The sequence below is a fragment of the Engystomops pustulosus genome, chromosome 5 (assembly GCF_040894005.1).
Source record: "Engystomops pustulosus chromosome 5, aEngPut4.maternal, whole genome shotgun sequence".
Taxonomy (NCBI): domain Eukaryota; kingdom Metazoa; phylum Chordata; class Amphibia; order Anura; family Leptodactylidae; genus Engystomops; species Engystomops pustulosus.
The window spans coordinates 157,464,250-157,487,089 of NC_092415.1; the positions used below are offsets into that span (position 1 = coordinate 157,464,250).

Sequence of the window (22,840 nt, forward strand, 5' to 3'; positions counted from 1 at the left end):
AGTTACTGGGACAAATATGTGGCCTAAACCGCCTGGGATAAGAAGACTGCCTGGCGAAGGGGTAATGGGGGCCCCATTCAGAAGTCTGCTATGGGGCCCAGCCTCTTCTAGTTACGCCCCTGGTTATGGCTTATGGCTTATAAGCAGAGACTGTGAGATCCATGCAGGAAGCATGGAAATCAATCACACATTTTTTTTTCACCCCTTACAAAAAAAAGCTAAAAAAGATTAACTAATGGGGTATTGCACCCCCCAAATATGGTCTTGTTTTACAAATAGGTCCACTCTTTGGAGGTTTTAACTATGTAAGGGGCTCAGCCAGTGCGACATACCACCTGCATTCTGTTCCAACAAAATCTGCCAATAGGCGCTCCTTCCCTTCATGTGTGCAGTTATTACTGCATTCTATAGAAACTGGGTAACAAACTATGGGATGCTTTTACTTTCAAATATGTAATGGCATTAAATGTCATTAAAATCTGCCCTCTGAGAGCTCAATAGTTCCTTCCGTTCTGCGCTATGCTGTGGGCCTTTACATTCACATGTGGGGTATTGCCGTACTTGAAAAAAACGCACAATAAAATCTGAGATGTGTTTTCTCATTTTATGCTTCATGAACGTGTACATTTTAGGACTAAATAATTCTTGTGAGATGCTTAAAGGGCTAACAAGCTTACCAAAGGCTGTTTAGAATAGTTTAAGGGGTGTATGGGGCTATATGTGAGGAGATTCTGAAAAAATAGAACTTTGAAAATCTTTATGTAGATGAATTTTTACCATCAAAATATTGAATCTTAAATGTACTTAAAAATTTTGAAAATAGCTGTTTGAACTTGAAGCTTGATACAGCGCTGGGAATAGGGATGTGTGGCTGGATGGAAGCCAAACTCATATGAGCTTCTGTGCCCCTGTTAACAGTGCGGGACAGCAGGAGCGATCTGTGGATTTCTACAGTATAGTTACTAGTGATCAGACCCCCCACTTATCAAATATCAGCTGGATAAGTGAAAGATCGCCTTTCAAGTTAAGGATAATCAGGACTTCTATTTGAATATTATGTGTTCACATAATATTAATATTATATTATAATAGTGCAATGGTGTCAAAGTAAAAACCCATCAGACACTAGGAGAGTAATTTGTATTTGGGTCAGCTTTTGTCTGTTCCTGGCAGATTTGCCTCTATGGAGAGGGCTCAGCCGATGAGCCCTCCTAATAATAATAATAATCGTTATTTATATAGAGCCATCATATTCCATAGCGCTTTTAAAATCATTAGAAACATATACAAATAAAAGGAGACAAGCAAGAGTAACAACATTGTCATATGGAAAGAATAGAAGTGAGGGCCCTGCTCATAAGAGCTTACGTCTATCAGGGTTTAGGGGGGGGGGGGGAGTTATGGATTTTTAAAGACAGGGAGCAAAAAATGGAAATACAAAGGTCATCGACGGGAAGGAGTACCATATTTTTCAGACTATAAAGCGCAACGGATTATAAGGCGCACCATCAATAAATGCCTGCTAAAACGTCTAGGTTCATATATCAGGCGCACTGGATTATAAGGCGCAACTGATTATATGGATGAATGACCAGCAGGCGGCAGACCTGTGCACAGTTCATGGCAGCTGTTGTCTGTCAGTATAGTTCATATATAAGGCGCACTGGACTATAAGGCGCACCTTTGATTTCTGAGAAAATCAAAGGATTTTTCGTGCACCTTATAGTCCGTAAAATACGGTAAATATGACGGTAAAAATGTCTCTAGGTACTACAGAATAGGGGGACATCTGAAGTGACTCTTCTCCTGCGGATGCCAGTAGTTTAATGAGGTAAAAGCTGGTGACGGTGTCACTTTAATTTCTAAATGTCTTTAGTTTTAAGTTAACTCCTTGATGAAGTTTTGAAGATTCAAGAACATATACAACTCAAAATTAATTTATAAGATTTTAAAAGGAACATCATTTACAGATACCATATGGAACTTTATTGTGACCAATTAGTTGTACATTTTATTATTATTATCTATATATTACTTTAGTGCCCCGCACTATTCTTACCCAAAAAGTGTCTATTGTTGCTATGGTGTGTAAATCTTATTAGTATTCTGCCCACAAGAGCATACTGTCCATAGAGATATATCAGGCACAGCTGTCTATAAACTTCCTTCTGTGCATTTACTCAGATTAAACTCTGCGCTTAGAGCAGCAATCCAGAGCACACCAGGCAGCGATAAACTGCTGCTCCTGCCATAATAAGTAAATGCGGCTAATTCTGCAGTACACAGAGGTGCCTTAGCGCTACATCTGTTAAAGCCTCACATATCAAGATGGGCTTGGGATATTTCAGCCACTCACAGCCACAGGAAGCGCCTTATATGTTACATCATAGTAAACTCCCTCTGTGTATATTTTCTTAGCAAACTGCTGAGATCGGTTCATTAAGTCCATCTGCTTGCATCTCCAGCATCAGGTCTCCTGAAGTTTGTTTGCACTTGTGTTTTTCAAGGACACACATGACAGATACATTGACGCTGGGACACGTGCAATAATACTAATTGGATTAATTATTGATTGTAATCCCTGCACCTGAAGACATACATTTCCGATTTGGCTGACATCTATGTATCTGAGACTCCATCCCCCACCTTGATTGTTTGCTAAATAATTTATACAGAACATAATCTTTAAGCAGCTGCTGTGAAACTATACACGGGAGTGTAGGAAAGCAGCCACGCTTAAATGAGGAAATGAGTTTGTTTTATGATCACTTTACCTCTCTCTGTGACTCCCCATCTCTATACTCTTTACATCGCTTGCTATGCTGCGGCTGCTGAGCTTCTTGCCTGTAGGCTTCTTGAAGTACTTACAGTGCTGTCATCCTGCTGCCCAATGTGTGTTGATGGGTTTTTCTTAGCTCCAAGAAGCCGACGTCTCCCATTGTGCTTACTGGGGAACAGGACTTTTATTCTGTTCCCTTATAACATACACTGTTGTCAGTCCTCATAATGATAAATTAGATGTGCCTTCTGAGCAGTCATGATCGGTTTACCTCTTTGTTCGTTGCGATTGTGTTTATCTATAGGAACAAAACTTACTGAAGCAGTCAGAACTGTGTACGCGCTCAGTTGACTCTGTTCTTATCACAGATGCATAATGCATAAACTGTAGGCTAGATGCCATCCTTACGCATTTTGTTTTGTTCATGTAAAATTTTTGCTTTACTGCCTGATAATGAGAAATTGCCATTTTAGATGTTAGTAGTCAAATGGTAGAACTTTTTATTTATCACCTTGGGGTCGATTAATGTACTAAGAGATGGTCAGTTGTATTCTAATAAAAGTATGAAGATAATAGTAGGATTTCTTTTCCTTAGTGAAAAAAAACTATGGGGACACATTATAAGCCCCCTTGTAGCATTATACGGTTGCAGAAATTTGGGCACACCAACCTGCGTTAGGTGTCTACTCTTTAAGTGTGTTTTAGGATAAACCGGTCCTGCATGGTATGTGAAGGACTGGAGAGTGTGATGCTCCAATAGAGGGTCATATATACATTTTTACTACAACTATCACATTTCCTTGGGGACACATGGCGTGTGATATAATTCTGTCAAGTCACAGTAATGAATGTGGTGTTCGGTCTGAATTCGCACCGGGACGCCCCTTTATTTGTAGCATTTTGTGGGCCGGTAGACACAGTGCAACCATGACACAATACTAGTGCAAACACTTCATAAATGTGGAAGTAGCTTGGATTTTCTTTTCAGTGTAAAGTCAGCCAAAAAACTGGCGCAAACTCTTTAATAAATGTGGGCCAGTGTGTTCTCACCGATACTTGTTTTCAGCTTAATGACCAGACTCCATTTTTAGGATCTGATTTGTCACGATAATTGTGTATAACTTACGCTTTCATATATCCAGGTTATTATTTGAAATTCTTTTCTTGTGACAAATTGTACTTCATGTTAGTTGAACAATTTAAAGGGATTTTCCCACGAACAAAAGTTGGGCCCTATCCATAGGATAGGGCCTACCTAACTTGCTGATCAGTGGAGGTCTCAGTGATGACAGATCACGAAAGCGAGAGGTCCAATAGGGTCCCACATACCTCTGTCGGACCTCTCGTCGCTCCGTCAAAGTAATGGAGCAGACGACCTTGCATGACCGTTTTGCTCCATTAAGCTCTATGGAGGTCACAGGAATTGCCGAGTGCTGCAGCTGGAAGGATCGGATGCTCTGGTAAGTTCAGGGGGTGGGTCCGATCCACTGGGAATACACTTACACAACAAGGTCATGTTTAAAGGGGTTAAACACCCAGGATATGAGTTTTTCTGATGCCCGGTGTTACTACCGGTCTGTACTGTGATAACACAGTCTGACACTGGAGCTTACAGGAGACGATCTCCTGCAATATTCTTCTGACCTGACACCATAGAAAGGCGGCGCATTAGAAGAAGTACCCTTAATGGCCGCTGTAAAACCCCAATATGGTGTTCATTAAGGAGTTAACAAAGCATTTTGTTAACACAATAACAGAATGTTAACAATGTGTAAAGATAGGGGGGAGATTCCACAATCTGTTTACGACAGAATTCTGTCATAATTTGCACTAAAAAACTGTCACATTTATCACATTTATTTAGAAAGTTTTCAAGCACTGCTACGACTAGTATGACAAAAGGGGCGTGGACTATCAAACGGGGGCGTGGCTTCACACAAAAAAAAAAATCTCAACAGAATTTTGGTGGAAAATTAGCCAACTATGCAAAGTAAAGCTTAACAGTCTTATACTACAACAGAGTGTATAAAATATTACATTAGTTTTTGACAGTGGCCACAATGTAATCTGTTCCATGTGATCTGAACCTCTCTGCTGATGCACAAATACTTATAATATAATAATTATAGAGCTGCCAGCTCTTCTTGTAGGAAGCCAAAATTCCTTCTCTACAGAATAAATGTGCTAGATCTAGCCCTTCGAATAATGTTTTTAATGCTTATAATGGAACTGACTGTGCAGTAAAGCTAAGTACCTGGATCTTAGTTTCGTTTATTCGACAAGTGTACACTCTCCATCTAAGTCTGAATGTTTTGGAATCTTACAAGTGGACCTTTCCAGAGTACTTATTTCACTTTACACATAAGTGCATGAGAGGGCCTTTTTAGGGTATTAGCCAAGTCATATTTTTTCTAGTCCTAACCAATTCCGGTCACTTAAGTTATTTCATCAAGTGTTAAATCACGGAAGTGAAACTAGAGCAGAAAATATAGAGCGTCCAAGAAAACCGTGTAATGTCACATAGCTACAGAATTCTCCTATTCTTTTATCTCTTGCTGCAATGCTTCCTCTCCAGTAATCTTTGATTAAAAAAACATGCTATTTTCACCAAAATTAACCTTTTTTGTATAAAATGCAGCTGCTGGTTTCTCACACTCGTGCTCACGGAACATCATACAAAACAAAATATAGTTACAATGTATGCTGGCTATTCAGATGCACTTAAAGAAAAAAGTTTCTATTGATGTACCATATCCCTGATGGCTATCAATCTCATAGAAATGCATGATCCTAACAGAAAAGTTGTAAAACCTAAAAAAAATCTGTTTAATAAAAATGTATAAAAAAGATATGCATCTGGCTGTAAAACCATACTGCAAACATGGTTTGTCCTAGATGCCTCATAGATGCTCCCACCATTTGTTTTTGGAGAAACTGTTGTTTTTAATCTGGATGGATTGGGTTGGGGCCTCGATTTGAAATACACATTTCAGAATTTGTTTGCTACCTGCCACCCTATGGTTCATATGTTGTCTGCTCATGTGCACAATGGAATTTTGGAATAAATTGGCTCCACCCCGTGTTATATAGAACAATCCCTGACCTGACCTTGCCATTAGTGCAGTCTCCAGGCACATTGCGGCAAGCCTTGGCCAGTACTCTCATGCCTGGTCTGATGGGTCTCCTCTGCATGTCCTGTGCATGTCCTTGTATTCCCATAGTGTGAGACAAACTAACATAACATCAGTTCCTTTCTTCTCCTATGAAACATCAACTTTACTGTACAATTTCTGTATCCCTGTCCTGTCCTGTGTGTTATCAATTTCATGGTGCCTTTTCAAAGCATCACATAGGCAGCTACAGAATGTAGAAAATACATATGCATATCTCATCTGATCTCTTCATATATAATAATCTGGCTTTAAGCTGGTTGTTTACTTTACTGCGCAAAAATGATTGTGATACGTTGGTATTGCTCCCATACCTTAATTTTAAGGGGCTTCCCAGGTATTCTGAAAAAGCTGACAGGGGCTGTAGCAGGGGTAAGGAAAAAATAATGTACTTTCCCATCTCCCACTTCCAACATAGTTCCGGCTGCCGCCTTATCTACATTAGTGGCTACAAAGTGATGTTACTTGTTCTACTTGTCAGATGACCGCTGATACTTCTCAGTCAAGTTTATCGGTAAAGAGGGTCCAGAAGCAACACTGGAGCGATCAGCTGGTGCAGGGCAAGAAAACTTATTTTTTTTTACTTTACTACTGCACTCTACTGTTTACATGTCTGTGTCTAAATCATATTTTGGGACCAATTAAACATAATAAGAATCATAAACGGGAGGATTTTTTTTAATAGTACACTACTCTCCCGCTATTCAACCTGACAGCCGCAAGAATGTCTGTAATACCTCCCTACTAAAATTCCACCCGCACCTAATACGTTTTTTCTCTTAGTTGGAGAGTAATTTGGTCTATAAATGAATATAAATATTGATGGGAAAACGTGTGTCTAATAACCCAAAAAGACAATGTGGAAATTTATCAAGGCTTGTATGACAGTTTACAGAGTACAAGCCTTGAAATAATTGCAATTCCTTTTGTACCATCAGATATTGTGTAGGGGCCTGAAGGTGGCCGTGACAGGGGGGGGGGGGGGGTGAGCCGGCGCACGACTTATAACCTGCACCTGTTTAGGTTAGGACTGAGTGTAGTGGAGGGACGAGGTTTAAATCATTATGCTGGTGCACAATGCCCACCTTGCATAGTGTACAGTAGTATAGAATTATATAATTATATAATTTTTTTTAAACAACCCATACATGGGTCCATTTTTTAATTCACCAATAAACATTCCAAAATAGGGAATGATAATTCAAACATCAATGATCGTAACCCCTTCGTGCTATAATGCAACAATTCAATTTACTGGGGTGAAAACGGTTTAGTTTCTAAAATATATTAAAAACAATAAACCATTGATGAAAAAAAGGTCTTTATTGTCAAGTTTATTTAGAGGACAATGTTTCCAATGTATTTGTTCCCAAGGGCTTTACCTATTATGCACATACTGTCAGAAAAATAATACATTTACTGTCACAGCTCAAAACCTTGTTCTCTGTGCTGTGAAAACTTCGCAAAAACTGAATTAAATCTTTTAAAATAATAGCTACTGATCACTTTCAGAGCATAGAGAAATGTACAAGAAAGATCTCCTAATAGCCAAGTGTAATCCTAACAGTGCAACATTAAAGGGGTTCCCATGAAAGAAAATTCTCAAATTTCAATCCTCTAGAGATGTTTACACAATAAATATCATTTAACCCCTTACTTTACAATGTTACTCAGTTTTATTGCTTTTTTAGCTCTTATCACTCCCTTGGCTGCTCAGTGCAAAATCCCAGGGTGTAGTTGGGGGCTCTCTAAGCAGTCACATTATGATCCATCTAGTTTTGCGAGCTGACAATGTGGTTACATTATCAGGGTACAGGTGTAAATACACTTTCATCTGGCTTCTAAACATTGTACTAACAAGTTGACAAAGGAATAGTAAACCAGCTCACCTTTCCCTTAATTATAGGCACATGTGGTTGGATAGGCACGGGCCACCTTACTGCTCAGGCATAACAGATTCCAATAAAAAAGGGTCATGGTCCAGCCAAACGTTTCCAACTTCACATTTCTTTATTCAATACTTCACCATTGGTAGTTCCAAGACATAGGTAGTGTCTACGCGTTTCGAGCGGAACCCCCGCTCTTAATCATGACAAACATATACTAACATTCTGACACACAAGTGCACATTTTTAACTAACATGATGAGACAGATTAGAGATGCATGAGATGTCTATTACACAGAGGCATGATGGACAGCCTGACAGACTTTCTTTCTTGTTTGTCTGTCTAACTGTTCTGTTCTCATATCCAGCGTAGGGACCACCGCCCAGTTATCACATGCAGATTAGCACATAGCCCAGGAAGTAGTAGGTTGGGACAGAGGTTGTGGGAAGCGCAGGGCTCGCAGTTCTTCCATGTCTTGACAATAACCATACCAGAAAATGGCAGGTGATGAGCCGTTATAATTAAGCTGTAGGCTGCAAACAGTCAGATAATGTTAAACTAAAATATCGTCTCCATCCTCATTTTTCGAATTGGCGCTTTGGTCCTTTGTACTTATTGCATGGCCATTTTTATGTGTAATTATTTTTTCTATAATGTTTTTGAATGATTAAAAAAAAGCATACAGTAAGTAGCAAAAGCCTAAGGGCACATTGGCATAAATAAAATGCATAAAAAGGCAGATACACATTTCAGATCCACACTGAATCCTTCATCAGTCCAAAAGATATGTTCATTTCTTCATGTATACTATGTTATCTTCTTTTAAAGGGGTCTTCCGAGATTAGCAATAAATTAGTAATGGTCTGTGGCGGACTTTTAAAAAAAAAAAAATGTGTACTCGCCTCCTCCGTCGCTGCTGATGTCCCATGCCACAGTCCATCTAATTCGTGTCCCTGTTTGTTTACAAGGGCACGAAAGCTGCGCTCGGGGAGCTTTCGGACAGTCTGGCCACTCCCATCTGTCACTATATCCGAGCGCCTACAATGTTGAGAGATGGGGACGGATGGTAGTGGCCGGCCACCTCTGCTGGCTGGAAGCTCCCTGAGCACAGCTTCCATGCCCCAGTAAGCAAACAAGGACACGGATCAGACAGACCACAGAGCGGGACATCAGAAGCGACGGAGGAGGTGAGTACACAATTATTATTTTTATAAAGCCTGCGCCAGCCCGTCATTGATTTATTGCTTATCTCGGATAAGCCCTTTAAATATTGGTGATGGTTCTTTAGTAGGGTATTTTAGAAAGTCTACACTAACTTTGCATTAACTTGAAATAAAACAGCCAATGTCCAAAAATTAAAAAGTGAACTAATCACACCTCTGTAACCTATGAGCCACAATCTGAAGGCAGTATATTTTTTTAGACAACTAGGACAGTTGGTGACTTTTTATTCTTAACAGATGCGGAATACATGTACAGTGGTGGCATAATTTTATACATGTTCTACTATGTATTTTTTCTCTTGGTGGAGCCTGTGGTCACCTTACAGTTTCCAATTAGAAAACTGCGCAATGCCTGTACTACGTATACTATCCTATTTAACACAACCAAAATAATTTTTTTTATTACATTATGGATGAAACGCAGTTTTGAAGTGGATTGCACATTTAATTGTGTGGTTTTTTTTAATCACTCAGGGGTTCTCAAACTGATGGAGTATGGAGAGGAATATGTATTTACTCTTCCCAGTGCCTATGCTCGTTCTATACTTACTGTTCCCTGGGTGGAATTGGGAGGTAAAGTCAATATTACCTGTGCCAAAACAGGGTATACCGCCACAGTCACATTCCACACCAAGCCTTTCTATGGAGGAAAAGTGCACAGGTAAGGTAGACATTTTTCAATACAGTTCTACTTTTTCACACTGGAAATTATTCTAAGAAATTATATAGAAATTATAAATTTAAAAGAGATTTTCCTTCGACAATCAGGCTGCAACCGTGCCTAAGACAGTTTGACAAATGTTTTAATGTTGATGTATCTTTACAATGCATTTAAAAATGTTTATCTAGAGCATGCTGGGAATGCAACCTTTAGAAATCCCCCAAAAAACTAAAATAAAAGTTGTCATTAACCTACAGTAGTTGTAGACCAAATATTTGTTTAGCCAATAGCCATACTAGCCGACTCCATACACATATATGCTTGATTTGTCTAAAATACATTTGTTGCCAGTGGAGGAAGAGTAATAAGCTGCTTCTGGACACCTCTGAGAAATAAAAGATTGGGCATTTACAGTCAACATGCAAGGAATGATTCAGTGAAACCTGCTATGGTTAATAATAATAATTCTTTATCTATACAGAGCAGACACATTACGCAGCGCTGCACAGAGATTGCCAAATGGGTCCCTGTCCCCAATGGGTTGTCTGCCGGAATAACTTGTCCTGAACGCAGAATAGCTGAATGGAACTCATCATGTTGGTTCAGTTCTGCTGCTCAGCATTTGGGCCTGAAAATCGGAGAGACCCATACTGTTATGATTTGTATAGGTCCTTACAGTTCATATGTGTAATTAATAAAATTTATCAAACAGGCTCTGTTATCGCCAGCAAATTTAATCCATAAATCAAAGGTAGCTATATTCATTAACATGTTCAATAATATTGATTGAAAAACCTATATAGTTCTAACAAAGTTTTAAAAAGTGGCAAATAAACATATACAACCATTAAGTATTAAATATGTAACCCGGCCATCTTTTAGAGGAAATATATGTTGTGTGTATTTTTTTATTTTTTTTTTCACAAAACAGTGATTGTTTGATCTGTTTGCATATTACATTGCTTTACTTTTACTATACAATGTATTATGCTGTCAGGCATTCTGTTTGGCTGTGCTACTAGGCATTTACTGAAGTTTATAGTTTTCAGGAGGTGCCGATGCCTGAGCACCCTCTCCCGAGACCATTTAAATGTTCTGGTCACCTTTAATAAATTCTTTGTCTTCCTAGGAAGTTTAATGGATTATATTGAAAGTAATGTACTGGATGTAGGACATAATGTTGTGAAAAGACCATTCTTCCAGGAAAGTGTTCTGCAAAGCTTTAAAACCCCATTCTAGGAAATAACAATAGGTGATGTTTGTCTCTGTGGCTCTGTGCAGGACTTTCATGTTCCTCCACAATATATTTGACCTCTGTTTTATGCACAGGGACAAGAACATGCCCTCTACAAATTGTTGTCATGAAACTGTAATCACTGTATTCTGTAAAATACTCTACGGGAGGCACGGCAAAAACTGCTGTTTCCATCTCTGTCATGAGATACAATGGAGATTGTCTGGGGTTGCATTGACATCTCTCCTCTGTGTTTTTCATGATTAATGTGTAGCCTATTAGTTACAACCTCTCTCATTAATCAATGATTGATATGATTTATTGGTCAGGAAGCCCCTTCTGAAAGGACGACTTAGTGGACCCCTTCCGATGCTATTATCTTTCCATGCTGTTTGGTAGTATATAATGTGACAGGTGGTTCTATGCTCAAATCTTTTCAAACACAGATTTACCTGAAGGATTGTGGGAATCGGCACTCAAAGGAACATATTCTCATCGTGGCTATATGTGTTTAGCAACATGTCTGCTTACACATGCCATTGTGCAGTGCTCAGATCTATAAAGCTATTTAAGAACAGTTTTTTTTTTTGTTTTTTTTACAGTAGATTTTGTTTTCAGATGATTTTAGTTTTGCAACCTGACTTATTTCTGTAGACTTGACAGGTTTATTATGTATGTTTCTGGCAATGGTGTTGCTTTTACTTAAAGGTTAATGACACTTATGGAGGACTTAGAAGCATTTCAAGGGCAGAAATTTAAGAACTACCGGTAGCTTGATGCACAGTATACATTTGGATTTATCCAAGGAATATTTTTTCCTTTGACATAAGGAATATACTACAGACATTGCCTCATAAGGCTAACTCTATCTCTAGCTGGATTATTGCTGCTGGATTTTACATTGAATTACATGCACTTTAGCTTGTTTAGTCTCCCTTTTCAATCCTTCTATGTGACCACTGTTACTTATAAACAACCATCACTGTGTATATCTTGTATCTAGAGTCACAGCGGAGGTTAAGCACAATGCCACCAATGTAATAGTCTGTAAGGCCCAAGGGGAGTGGAATGGAACGCTGGAATTCACATACAACAGTGGAGAGACCAAAATTGTCGATACAACTAAACTTTCAGTTTTTAGCAAAAGGATTCGACCCCTGGAAAAACAAGGACCTACGGAATCTAGGTAGGTACTTTTTGCCATTCACATGTGCTCTGTAAAATATGGCATGTTTCATTTTAAAAAGCTGTTCTATAGTGGTTTTTTTTTATATAGATTGCTAATTGACTTAAGCAATGAGACATGGTGGCCAAATATATGAGAGATCATTTTATTCTGCAAAAATAAGAATAAAATTGTACATCAAAGCTTCCGTGATTTATATAGATATATATATAAAATTGTTTATTATTAAAGCAAATTCCCAGCAATGTGTTCTGTACAGAATCTTTACTGTTTACACGTAAAACGGGCAGGCCAGAGGGGGGTCTTCGTATTGCATTTTTGTATAGCATTATAGAATGAAATATGCCTCCAGCAAATAAAAAGGATCAGCGGGCAGCTAACAGCAGCCATATTATCCAAGTGAGATTTAATGAAATGGAAGCTTATGGTGTAAATAAGGGGAAACATCAAAGTTACACTTCATAATCATCCTTTCTGAGAATGATGAAGAAGCAGCAGTAGGAGCTTCTGTATTACAAGTTTTTAATGAATGCTTGGAAATTATTGAAAGGTAAACATTGTAAAAGCTAGCATGTATTTTACATTCTCAGCAGTGCTCTGCATTTTGGCAGAATAGAAGTTTTATGAGGCTTGTTATCCAGGTGAAATATAAACATCTGCAACAGTTCCTTCCTATAATCTATGCCATTCTCTGTACATAACTTTATATGAAAACTTGTCCATAGAAATATGGTGGGGAATTTATGATTTACTGATATGAATGGATGAGATCACACCATGTCCCTCTTTTGTAGCTTACCATTCATTAGGGATTTCCCAGTACATAATGTGATGACGTATAAGATCTCTGAATCAATCCATGTGAAATCACAGGCACATTTGTGTTCAACGTAGGCTCATAGTCTTTTGGATTGGAACAGCACAGAACAGTAATACAGGGATATAATATTTCTAGAGAATTTCTTTAAGACTTTGCTGTTAGGTTTTAATTGTTCCCTAAAATAAAAGTTGCCTTTATAATTTTTTGTGTTTCTCAGGCGTATTTGGGAAAATGTCACCAATGCCCTCAAAGCAGATAACATTGAAGCAGCATCAGAACATAAACACCTCCTGGAAGAAAGACAGAGGGCAGAAGCAAGACAGAGGGCATCTACTAACACTCCCTGGAAGCCAAAGTATTTTATGAAAGAGGCAAGTTTCAGTTTGCTTACCTACACAATTTTACGACCTGAGTTTTTGTTTCTTTTTTCCTAAATAACCATGATGCACCAACCTGCATGCTAAACTCATTTTACCATATTAAAGGGAACCTGTCAGCAGAAATTACCCTAATAAAAAATCCAGAAAATCAACTTTGAAGTTAGATGTAAAATGGTTCTATAAAGTCAAGGATAGTTTAGCACCAAAGTCAAGCTCGCCTTGGCCTAGACGCATCATTACTGACTCTCTGGAAGTCTGTTGTATAATGTCACACACAGTGGATAGAGTATGCTGAGGAGGGGAGAGCTTGACTTAAGTATTAAACTCTGTAAACCAGTTTGCATCTCATTTCAAAGTTGATTTTCTGGATGATGCCACCATACCATGAAAAAATCGTGATCTGGAAAATTTAAAGTTGCTTGTCAAGATACTGATTTAGCAGGTCATTATCTACTGAAAGGTTCCCTTTAAGTAATTGTGTACATTGTATTCTAATGCTATCAGTTTAATACCCCGTTCCTTAGTGTATGAATTGAGAATCAATATCTGCAGCATAGGGATGATATAAGTAGGATGGCGGCCTTTTTCTGTTGTTATATGACAAGACTGTAGTGTTATGGCACCCTGATAATAATGCACTGCTATATAAAGCATCATAAAACATTGTAGCCTCTGCTATATTCGCTGCTGAATAGTTTACTGTATATATAATAGACTGATGCTGAACTGTAAGATGATGCAGTGGATCACAGCCTTGTGCCTCTTAACTACCAGAAGCTTCCAGGCTGTGCAGTCATTGTAGAAAATATCAGTAGTCATAAGTGAAATCCGTGTTAGACTGAGCATCTATGTGTAGTCAGGTCAGATAGACATCGCATTGGTTGTTGGCCTGTGCTTTACACTAGGTTAATCAAATGGCACAGACCACTTTATAGAAACCATTCAAAAACCCAGGAGCAAAATATAAACTGCTCTGCAAACATGAAAAGAAAGCGTAGCAAAAAGGAATGATCAAGGTTTTTTTTTACATTTCTGTTTTAGTCAGGGTCGTATTCGCCTTCAGGCACTTGAGTTCTTGTACTTAGATCATCTAGTTGTGGATGGGTTGTTCCCAGGAGAAGAATTTTTTTTTTCCCTTTCACTTTTTTTCATCTTATCCTCCATAGTGGTAAAGGCGGACTTTGTACCATGAACTATATGTGTGCGATCATAGTATATATGAATGTGAGCACTGGCATTCAATCAAATCAATTAATTTCAGAATTTCAATATTGTTTACTTTTAAATTGGAAATCATTTCATCTAATCTTTAACACTGACCAATTATTATAACTTATTACAAAGGAGCAAATCCTGATGATAGCTGATGATAACGAAGTGAAAGTAGGCTCTTCATTTCATGCCTGTACATAGGTCAACATGAGCTGTAGCTAAGGCCCTGGTCATTGTACATATCATCTGTGGTAATTAAAACCCATTAAAATATGTGATGGCATATTGCTAGGACATGCCATCACTTACTAATTCTGTTTTGCAGGTTACTTTAAAGTAGCCCCTTTATTTTGTGTTGTAGAGCAGGTCTCCAGGAGCACCAGGGTGCAATATGTACAATAGACTTGCCAAAGGCATCTCTGCAGTTTCATTCCCAGATATCTGGCAGATAACACATCAGACCCCATCAGTCAGAATGTTATTGCACATCTTAGAGTTATGCCATCATTTTTTAGGAAGGGATTACCTCTTTAATTTGAAGTTTTTAATCGCTGAATATTTTAAACATTATAGTCAATTCATTTCTTGGTATGTACAATACAGATATGTATTTATGAATTATTTATTGTATGACAAAGACATATGGTAGTCTACCCTGACTTTATACCATGGCTATATTGCTCTATCATTCATACGTACACATACAAAACACTTTTTAGCAGTGTGTCTCATCTACACAGTCTTTGGGTTACATACAAGATAGGTTCTGTAGGTTTGTTCTTAAGATGAGTCTGTATGTAAGTTGGAACTGTATATTTTATAATTGTAACCCCAGAAAGAATTTTTTTGGTCTTTGTAACAATTGGATTTTTAAAAATGTTGGGTTGTCATAAGAACCAGGATTAACAATAAAGGTTAATTACAGGCACCTTATATAACTGTTTTAGCTGTTTATTGTAGCCTGGGGCTAAAGTAAATTACCAGAGGTCCGTTTGTAACTAGGGGTGGTCTGTAAGTCGGTTGTTCTTAAGTAGAGGACCGCCTGTATTTAGTTTTCTAGACTATTTGTTTTTTAATCAAATACCATCAGGAATCTTATTTTTTTAGTATTTTAGTATAACCTGATGCCTCTATTATATTAGCTGTATTACACCTAAGCCAAACTAGTCAACAATTGTCACAGATGAATTTTTGTTATCAATTCAAATTATTTCTTAATAAGAACCTTTTTAATACTTCAATATTGTTATACTTGTCATGTTGTACAGGAAAATGATGATATGTTATCTATTTTTGTACCGTAGAGAAATAAGATCTGTATTTGTTTATTATGGCTGTTGCTTAATCACGGTTAGTAATTTATTCTTGCCCCTGTGACCTCATTATTACTTTTATGATTTCTCCAGAGAAAGAAAACTGGATTGAATGCTGATGTTTTTTTGCTTGCTTGCTTGCTTTCATTATATCTACCACATTAGGAGAAGCATAATCCTGGCATTTTACCGTTTCAAAATGTTTTCTTTTGTGTTTTAAAAGTTTAAAATTCTATTCTAGTTGACAATAACTGCTGCTATTTGTGTTTCAAAGATTTTGATGCATATTATGCACTTATATGTGTTTACCATTTTAAGTATATATCTATATTTGGTACGGAAAGTTTTCTGACCCCTTTTCTTTATTCACTCCTTTTTATATCTTACCAATTGGCTGCAATGAAACTAGCTATAAATAAATTTCAAGTCTCTCCAGAGATGCTCCATTAGGTTTAGGTCAGGGCAGTGGCTGGGCCAGTCAAGAATGGTCACATGTTCTGAAGACACTGCTTTGTTATTTTAGCTGTGTGCTCGGGGTCATAGGGGGAGATTTATCATAAGTGAGAGCCTAACTTTTCTAGTTGCTCGTGGCAACCAGTTAGAGCTCAGCTTTTATTTTCCAACATCTGTTTATAAAATTAAAGCTGAGCTGTGGTTGGTTGCCATGGACCACTAGAACAGTTTTACTTCAGACACTTCTGATAAATCAAACGCCGTTTTCTTGTTGGAAGGTGAATCTTCAACCCGTCTGAGGTCCAGAGCACTCTAAAAAAGGTTTTCATCCAAGATATCTCTGCGCTTGGCCGCATTCATCTTTCCTTCAATTGCAACCAGTCGTTCTGCCCCTGCCCTGTATTTGGCATAAGCAGAGCCTGGTTTTCTCCACAAATACCGCTTAGAAATAACACCAAATAGTTGCATCTTCATTTCATCAGACCAGAGAATCTTATTTCTCATAGTCTGGGAGTCATGTGATTTTTTGCAAACTGTATGCGGCTTTCATATGTTTTGCACTGAGATGAGGCTTCTGTCGACAGGCTCTGCCATAAGCCCCGACTAGTGGAGAGCTGCAGTGATAGTTGACTTAGTGGAACTTTCTCACATCTCCCTACTGCAGTTCTGGAAAATGGCCACAGTGATCTTGGGGTTCTTCTTACCTCTTTCACCAAAGCTTTACTTAGTTTGGCTGGAAGGAGCCTAAAATGTTACAGAAATTGTGTTGTAACCTTGGCCATATCTGTGCCTTGCCACAATTCTGTCTCTGAGCTCATTGGACTGTTCATTTGACCTTATGTTTCTCATGTGCTTTGACATACACTTTTAACTGTGAGGATCAGAAGGAAATGGACATCATGTGAGTGTCACAGCAACGGGTCTGAATACTTATGACCATGTGACATTTCAGTTTATCTTGTTTAGTAAATGGGGTACAGAAAGTATATTAATGAGCAAAAAATAACTTTTACCAATTGTCTGCAATGAAACAAAGAGTAAAAAATTAAAGGGGTCTGAATACTTTCTGTATCTACTGTATATTTGTACTCGAAACTATGCATTTGTTTTTGTCACTTTTTTGTATGCATTTGAGTGTGAGGCTAGGGTCTTAGCCCAGGTGGTACAACTGCTCCATTTGTTCTTAGAATCTCACTCAATCCCTTATACAAATGCATATCCCTGATACACATACCAGAACTAACTGCTATATATAGGGACATGCTCACACATCCCACCAATATGTTTCTTTTTTTTTGTTCAGCTGTATTTTTATTGAAGATTTTTTTCTCTTTTGATACAATAGCATAAGACATACTAATAATAGTCATTTAAACAAGGTCTCTGTAGTACATTACATCGATGTCAGAGGAACATATAATAGAGCCTTAGCATTGTGCAATCTACTCCCCTAATCTCTCTATATACCCTCTGGGGGGGCTAGAGTCAATTGGCTCAGCCTGAGACCTAACATAGGAAATATAATAAAATATGTTTCTTTTTAATGTCCAGCTTTCCATTCCTAAACTTCACTTTAGAAATAAATACATTAGGATGAATTGCTTTGGCAGAGACACTCAGGGCTTGTTCCCCCAACTCAAAGGTTCCAGGAATAAGGAAGATTAAGGTAGAAAAATGAGAGAAGTTGCTTGGCATGCCCCAAAACCTTTTTTTGCATATTTCAAAAGTTAAAAGGGATGTCCACTTTTAAGCAATTTGATCCAGTTGACAGTATACTTGTATATAAGGTATATTCCCACCAAATTTTCAATCTATTCTCTCTATGATGTAATGGGTTAATTTTACATAATTTTATTTGTATATTATAACTATAAATTGTCTGAATATCATTTTATTGTTACTTTTATGCAATTATTGTACAATCAGTCCTCATTATTTTCATATATATTTAGATTTTGTTCCCATGATTTAACACTTTATACATGTGTTTATTACCCCCCCCCCCCCTGTATATATTTTTATGTCCCCTTAGTCTCTTTCCACTTGATAAAGGAGTCATATTGGACTCCGAAACACGTTTTGTTTCAGAGATATCAAATACAACATTCGTTCACATGAAATTTCTCGTCTACATGAATTACCGGTGTGTGCCAACCGTGACAACACCCCCCTTTTTCTACCGAACTCAATTCCAGACCGGTGTGGCAACTGTGTTTTGATGACCCCTGTCTGAAGGCAGCACCTGGAGGCATTGACACCAGTTCCTACACGCCTGTAATAGAGTTGTGCCTCTAGAGTTGAGCCTCTTTCCAATTCCTCCAAATACCACCACTGGCTTCAGAAATAATACTACTCTATGAGCGCTATTTGGTCTTCCCTTTTCCGCCTTTCTATATCTTATACTTTTGAGCAAGTAATTGACATTGTTTGTGTAATGAAAAGTTATACAATTTTCCGGTATACTTTCTGAATCAAATCCTCGTGGTTTTCTAGATCTCTGCTTGCTGATTTTATTTAACCCCTTCCCGCCACAGCCCTTTTTCATTTTTGTGTTTTCATTTTTCACTCCCCACCTTCAAAAATCTTTAAACTTTTTTATTTTTCCATGTACAGCTGTGTGATGAGCCATGAGTAAGGGCATTTTGTACGCCTGAAACGCGTAGGTTTATTATCACCATTACAACCATCCCGTGGTCACCAGGCTGCACGGCTACAGACAACGTATGTTAAGAAAAATTATTTTCCCTTAGATTTTAATGTAAGAAGATGACAAATTAAAGTTTCGATTTTTTAACCTTCATTTGGTGCGGTGTACAAATCCTTTGTTTCCTGCACATCTGTGTGATGGCTTGTTTTCTGCGTAACAAATTGCACTTCAGATTTAATAATCCATGCCATGTACTGGGAAGTGGGAAAAAAATTCAAAATGCAGTGAAATTGGTGAAAAAACGCATTTGCAACGTTTTCTTATGGGCTTGGATTTTACGAATTTCACTGTAGGCCCCAAATAACATGTCTACTTTATTCTTTGGGTCGGTGCGATTACGGGGAAACCAAATTTATATAGGTTCTATTATGTTTTCATACATTTACAAAAATTAAAACCTGTACAAACATTTTTTTTTATTTTGCCATCTTCTGGCGCTAATAACTTTTTTTTTTTTATACTTTGGTGTATGGAGCTGTGGGTTGTGTCATTTTTTGCAACTTTTGATGACCTTTTAATTACTTTTTATAGAATTTCTTATATTTTTTTAAATGACAAATAAGTGGCATTTTCGACTATGGGCGCTATTTTCCTGGCTTAAACGCAGCGAAAAATGGTAATTAAATTTTGATCGACCATTTTCGGACGTGGCATGGGAAACATGTGGGCTTAGCCCTACATAATATAGCTGTTTGTTCAGATGGGTAATAGTATATGTTTTTTTAAGTACCAATTATTCAATACAAATGTTGCAGCTGCTTTTGCCATGCATTAGTGGCATTAGTTTTGTGTTGTTTTTGTGTTGTTTTTTTTATTAAATTAATCAAAAAAAGAATTTCTCCAACTTGTCAATATATCCAAACTCTGTGTTTTTTGACACAGCATGATATGGAGATTGTGATATAATAAATCTCCCTATATTCTCTTAGTGTAAGTGTCTGAGGTAAAACTGTTCTAGTTACCCATGACAACCATTTAGAGCTCGGCTTTCATTTCATAAATGGCTGTGGGAAAATGAAATCTGAGTTTTGATTGGTTGCCATGGGCAACATTCTGCTCTGAGACACTTCTAATAAATCTCCCCCTATGTCCTTATATATTTCTAGCTGTTATTTTAGTATGGGGCATTATTGGAGGAAGGAGACAAAGGAAGAAATAGTTTGGATATTTTATTAATATTTGTGCATTTTGTCTTTTCACTCTCTCTTTAAATCTAGACTCTGCCGAGATGATGCTTTGGTCTGATATATACTAGACTGCTTTCATTTTTCTCTTTGTAGTTAAAAAATGAAAATCCTCCTTGCCAATATGTATTGGTATTCCTTTTTTCTGTCTGCCATCTGTAACATTTTAACGTTGCATCACAACTTTTGATATTTAAATTTGTTTTCCACCTAAAGTCATGGACTTGGTACATTGGCCTTCAATTATTATTTATCACCGAGTTTGCCGAGGTCTTTTGTGCAGCTTCTGAATGTATGTGTTTATGCCTTTCTTATATATATTAATTTGCTCTGCTCCCATAGGCAGGATTTGCAAAAAGAAAATCAATGAATGCTGTAGGTAAACTGTAAATGGTAATATCCTTTCACTGTCAGGTTATTGCTGCAAGATTCCTTTCATTTGCGGTGTATGGTGAGAGAGAAATAAATTAAATATTACTCAGAATACCAATTCATGATTTATTCATGAATTCAGCATGGACAGGCTTTCATTCCCTCACCGGTATTGATTGCATACCTGAGGAAAAAAGTTTTTTAAGGTAAAGTGCAAAGTCAAAGAAAGCACATTACATCATGCCGAGCTGTTAGATATTGAATCAAAATAACAGGAAAGTTCTAGAATGTGATGAAAAGTTTTACTGAGATAAAAAATGAACAATCTCTAAGTGTTACTTTTTTTGGGATGTGGTGAATTAAAGGGAATTTCTTATGTACTTAAAGGGAACCTGTCACCTGAAGGCACTCAGGTGATCTCTGCTCTCCTCCGTTCCGGAAATATCCCCTGCTAAAGCTTACCTGGCTCCCTGCCAACAAGTCCTGGCCAAGTCCCAGGTTCATGGCTCTTTTCAAATCTAATGTTCACTGGTTAATTAGCATAACCCTAGGCACTGCTCGTTAATATTTTATTCCCAACCCTCCCTCTCTGACTACAGCTCACCGTGCAGCACACCTTGCACGTGCGCAGTGAGTCTTACACCCTGGCTACACCCAAGCACCTGCGCAGTTAACTCCTCGTTGGTGCAATGTGCCCGGCAGTGGACTGCATGTGCGCACCCTCTCCTTTCCTTCCAACTTGGCAGAGCTCAGGTTTGCGCACCTGAGCTCAGCCAAATCGGTAGGTGAAGAGAGGATGTGCACATGCGCAGTCCGCTGCTGGGCGCATCACGCTGACAAGCAGTTTGCGTACCTGAGCTCTGCCAAATCGGAATGCCAAATGTCTCATTCCAGGGGGTCCAACTGATGTCCACAAACAGTACAGGAACTTGTGGAGTACAGTATCCTCCTGCAGATACTTGGGAATTTCAGGGAGTTTACATCCATCTGGGGCCCTTCTATCACATCTAGACCTCTAGGAATTTGAGAGTGGTGCCTTTAGACAATACATTGTTGATGTCTTATGTTGACATCACTGAAACTGTTTTAATCTATGTAGCTAAGCTGAAAAGTGAAGTCAGCTGGCTACTATATCTGTGATCCATGCCTACAGTTATTTCTATAAAGTGATGATTGCCAGGACCGCTCCCTGTACTCCTAGGCCCATGAACTTTAGAGAAAAAATGATTCAATTGCTATTTATTATACTATTTTAATATCTATAATTCGACTCAACCCATCTTGTTTCACAGTGATTGAACAGCATAAAAAACAGGTCCAGTCCTTATCCAACTCATTTCTTAATACAGTCACCTTTACAGGTGCCATCTCGCAATAATCAAATTGTAACTCCTCTTCCTCTCAGGCACCATTCAATAGGTGCCAAAACATTGCAATTATGTGGCTAATATTAATTAATGTGATTATTATTAGTGATTTTTATTATTATTATTAGTGATTATTAATATCCCACCCTTCCTAATGAGACTATCTATAGAGATACAGGGCTAGCTGTAGGGATGCAGGAATATTGGCATGATGTTTGGAAGAGGTTGCTCCACAGAGATATAGTTGGCTATTTGTGAGTAACCATCAGACCTGCAGCAGGTCTTGTTTCCATCTCTTGAAGAGATGCAGCAGTATTGGAATGCACGGAATTCCGGGAGAATGCTGTTAATTAGGAAAATGTGTTTGGTTTTTTTCTAGGGTGAAGGTTGGGTATTTCTGAATCCTCTCTGGAAAACTCACTGACTGCAAGCCTTCACAGCCTACCAAGCAGCTCTCCTGCGCTCCATATGAAAGTGACTCACTCCAGCTATGAGCGCACACGTGGATGAAGAAAACAGTTGACATATACTTGCAGCTGCTAGCTTATCGTGTATTTTAAAGCCATTCTATTTCACCAAGTGTGTAGATACAGTATATGTATGTGTGTATATATATATATATATATATATATATATATATATATATATATATATATTATATATATATATATATATAAACATATATATATATATATATGCTAATGAACTCTCTGTATCAATGCTCGCATATAAATATATGTATATATAAGAAGTATCAGGTTTTATAAGCCCTTTTGATGTTTTCTTATGTTTTACTTGCCAAATAATTTTGCACTCTTCAGGTGAAAAAGACAACTTCTACCTACATATAAATATTACAGACGTTAGCATAATCATAGGTTTAAATGCAGAT

General features: G+C 37.9%; 1 protein-coding gene across 4 annotated transcripts in view; it reads left to right on the forward strand.

The window, feature by feature from the left end:
- Positions 1 to 22,560, forward strand: part of OSBPL10 (oxysterol binding protein like 10) — a 228,859-nt gene extending 206,299 nt beyond the window's left edge. For all 4 annotated transcript variants that reach the window (XM_072153574.1, XM_072153571.1, XM_072153570.1 and 1 more), the window contains 4 exons: positions 9,534 to 9,720; positions 11,958 to 12,140; positions 13,178 to 13,331; positions 22,328 to 22,560. In XM_072153574.1, the coding sequence (XP_072009675.1) occupies positions 9,534 to 9,720; positions 11,958 to 12,140; positions 13,178 to 13,331; positions 22,328 to 22,372 (569 nt within the window). In that variant the 3' untranslated portion in view covers positions 22,373 to 22,560. The remainder of the gene's footprint in view (positions 1 to 9,533; positions 9,721 to 11,957; positions 12,141 to 13,177; positions 13,332 to 22,327) is intronic.
- Positions 22,561 to 22,840: the final 280 nt, after the last annotated feature.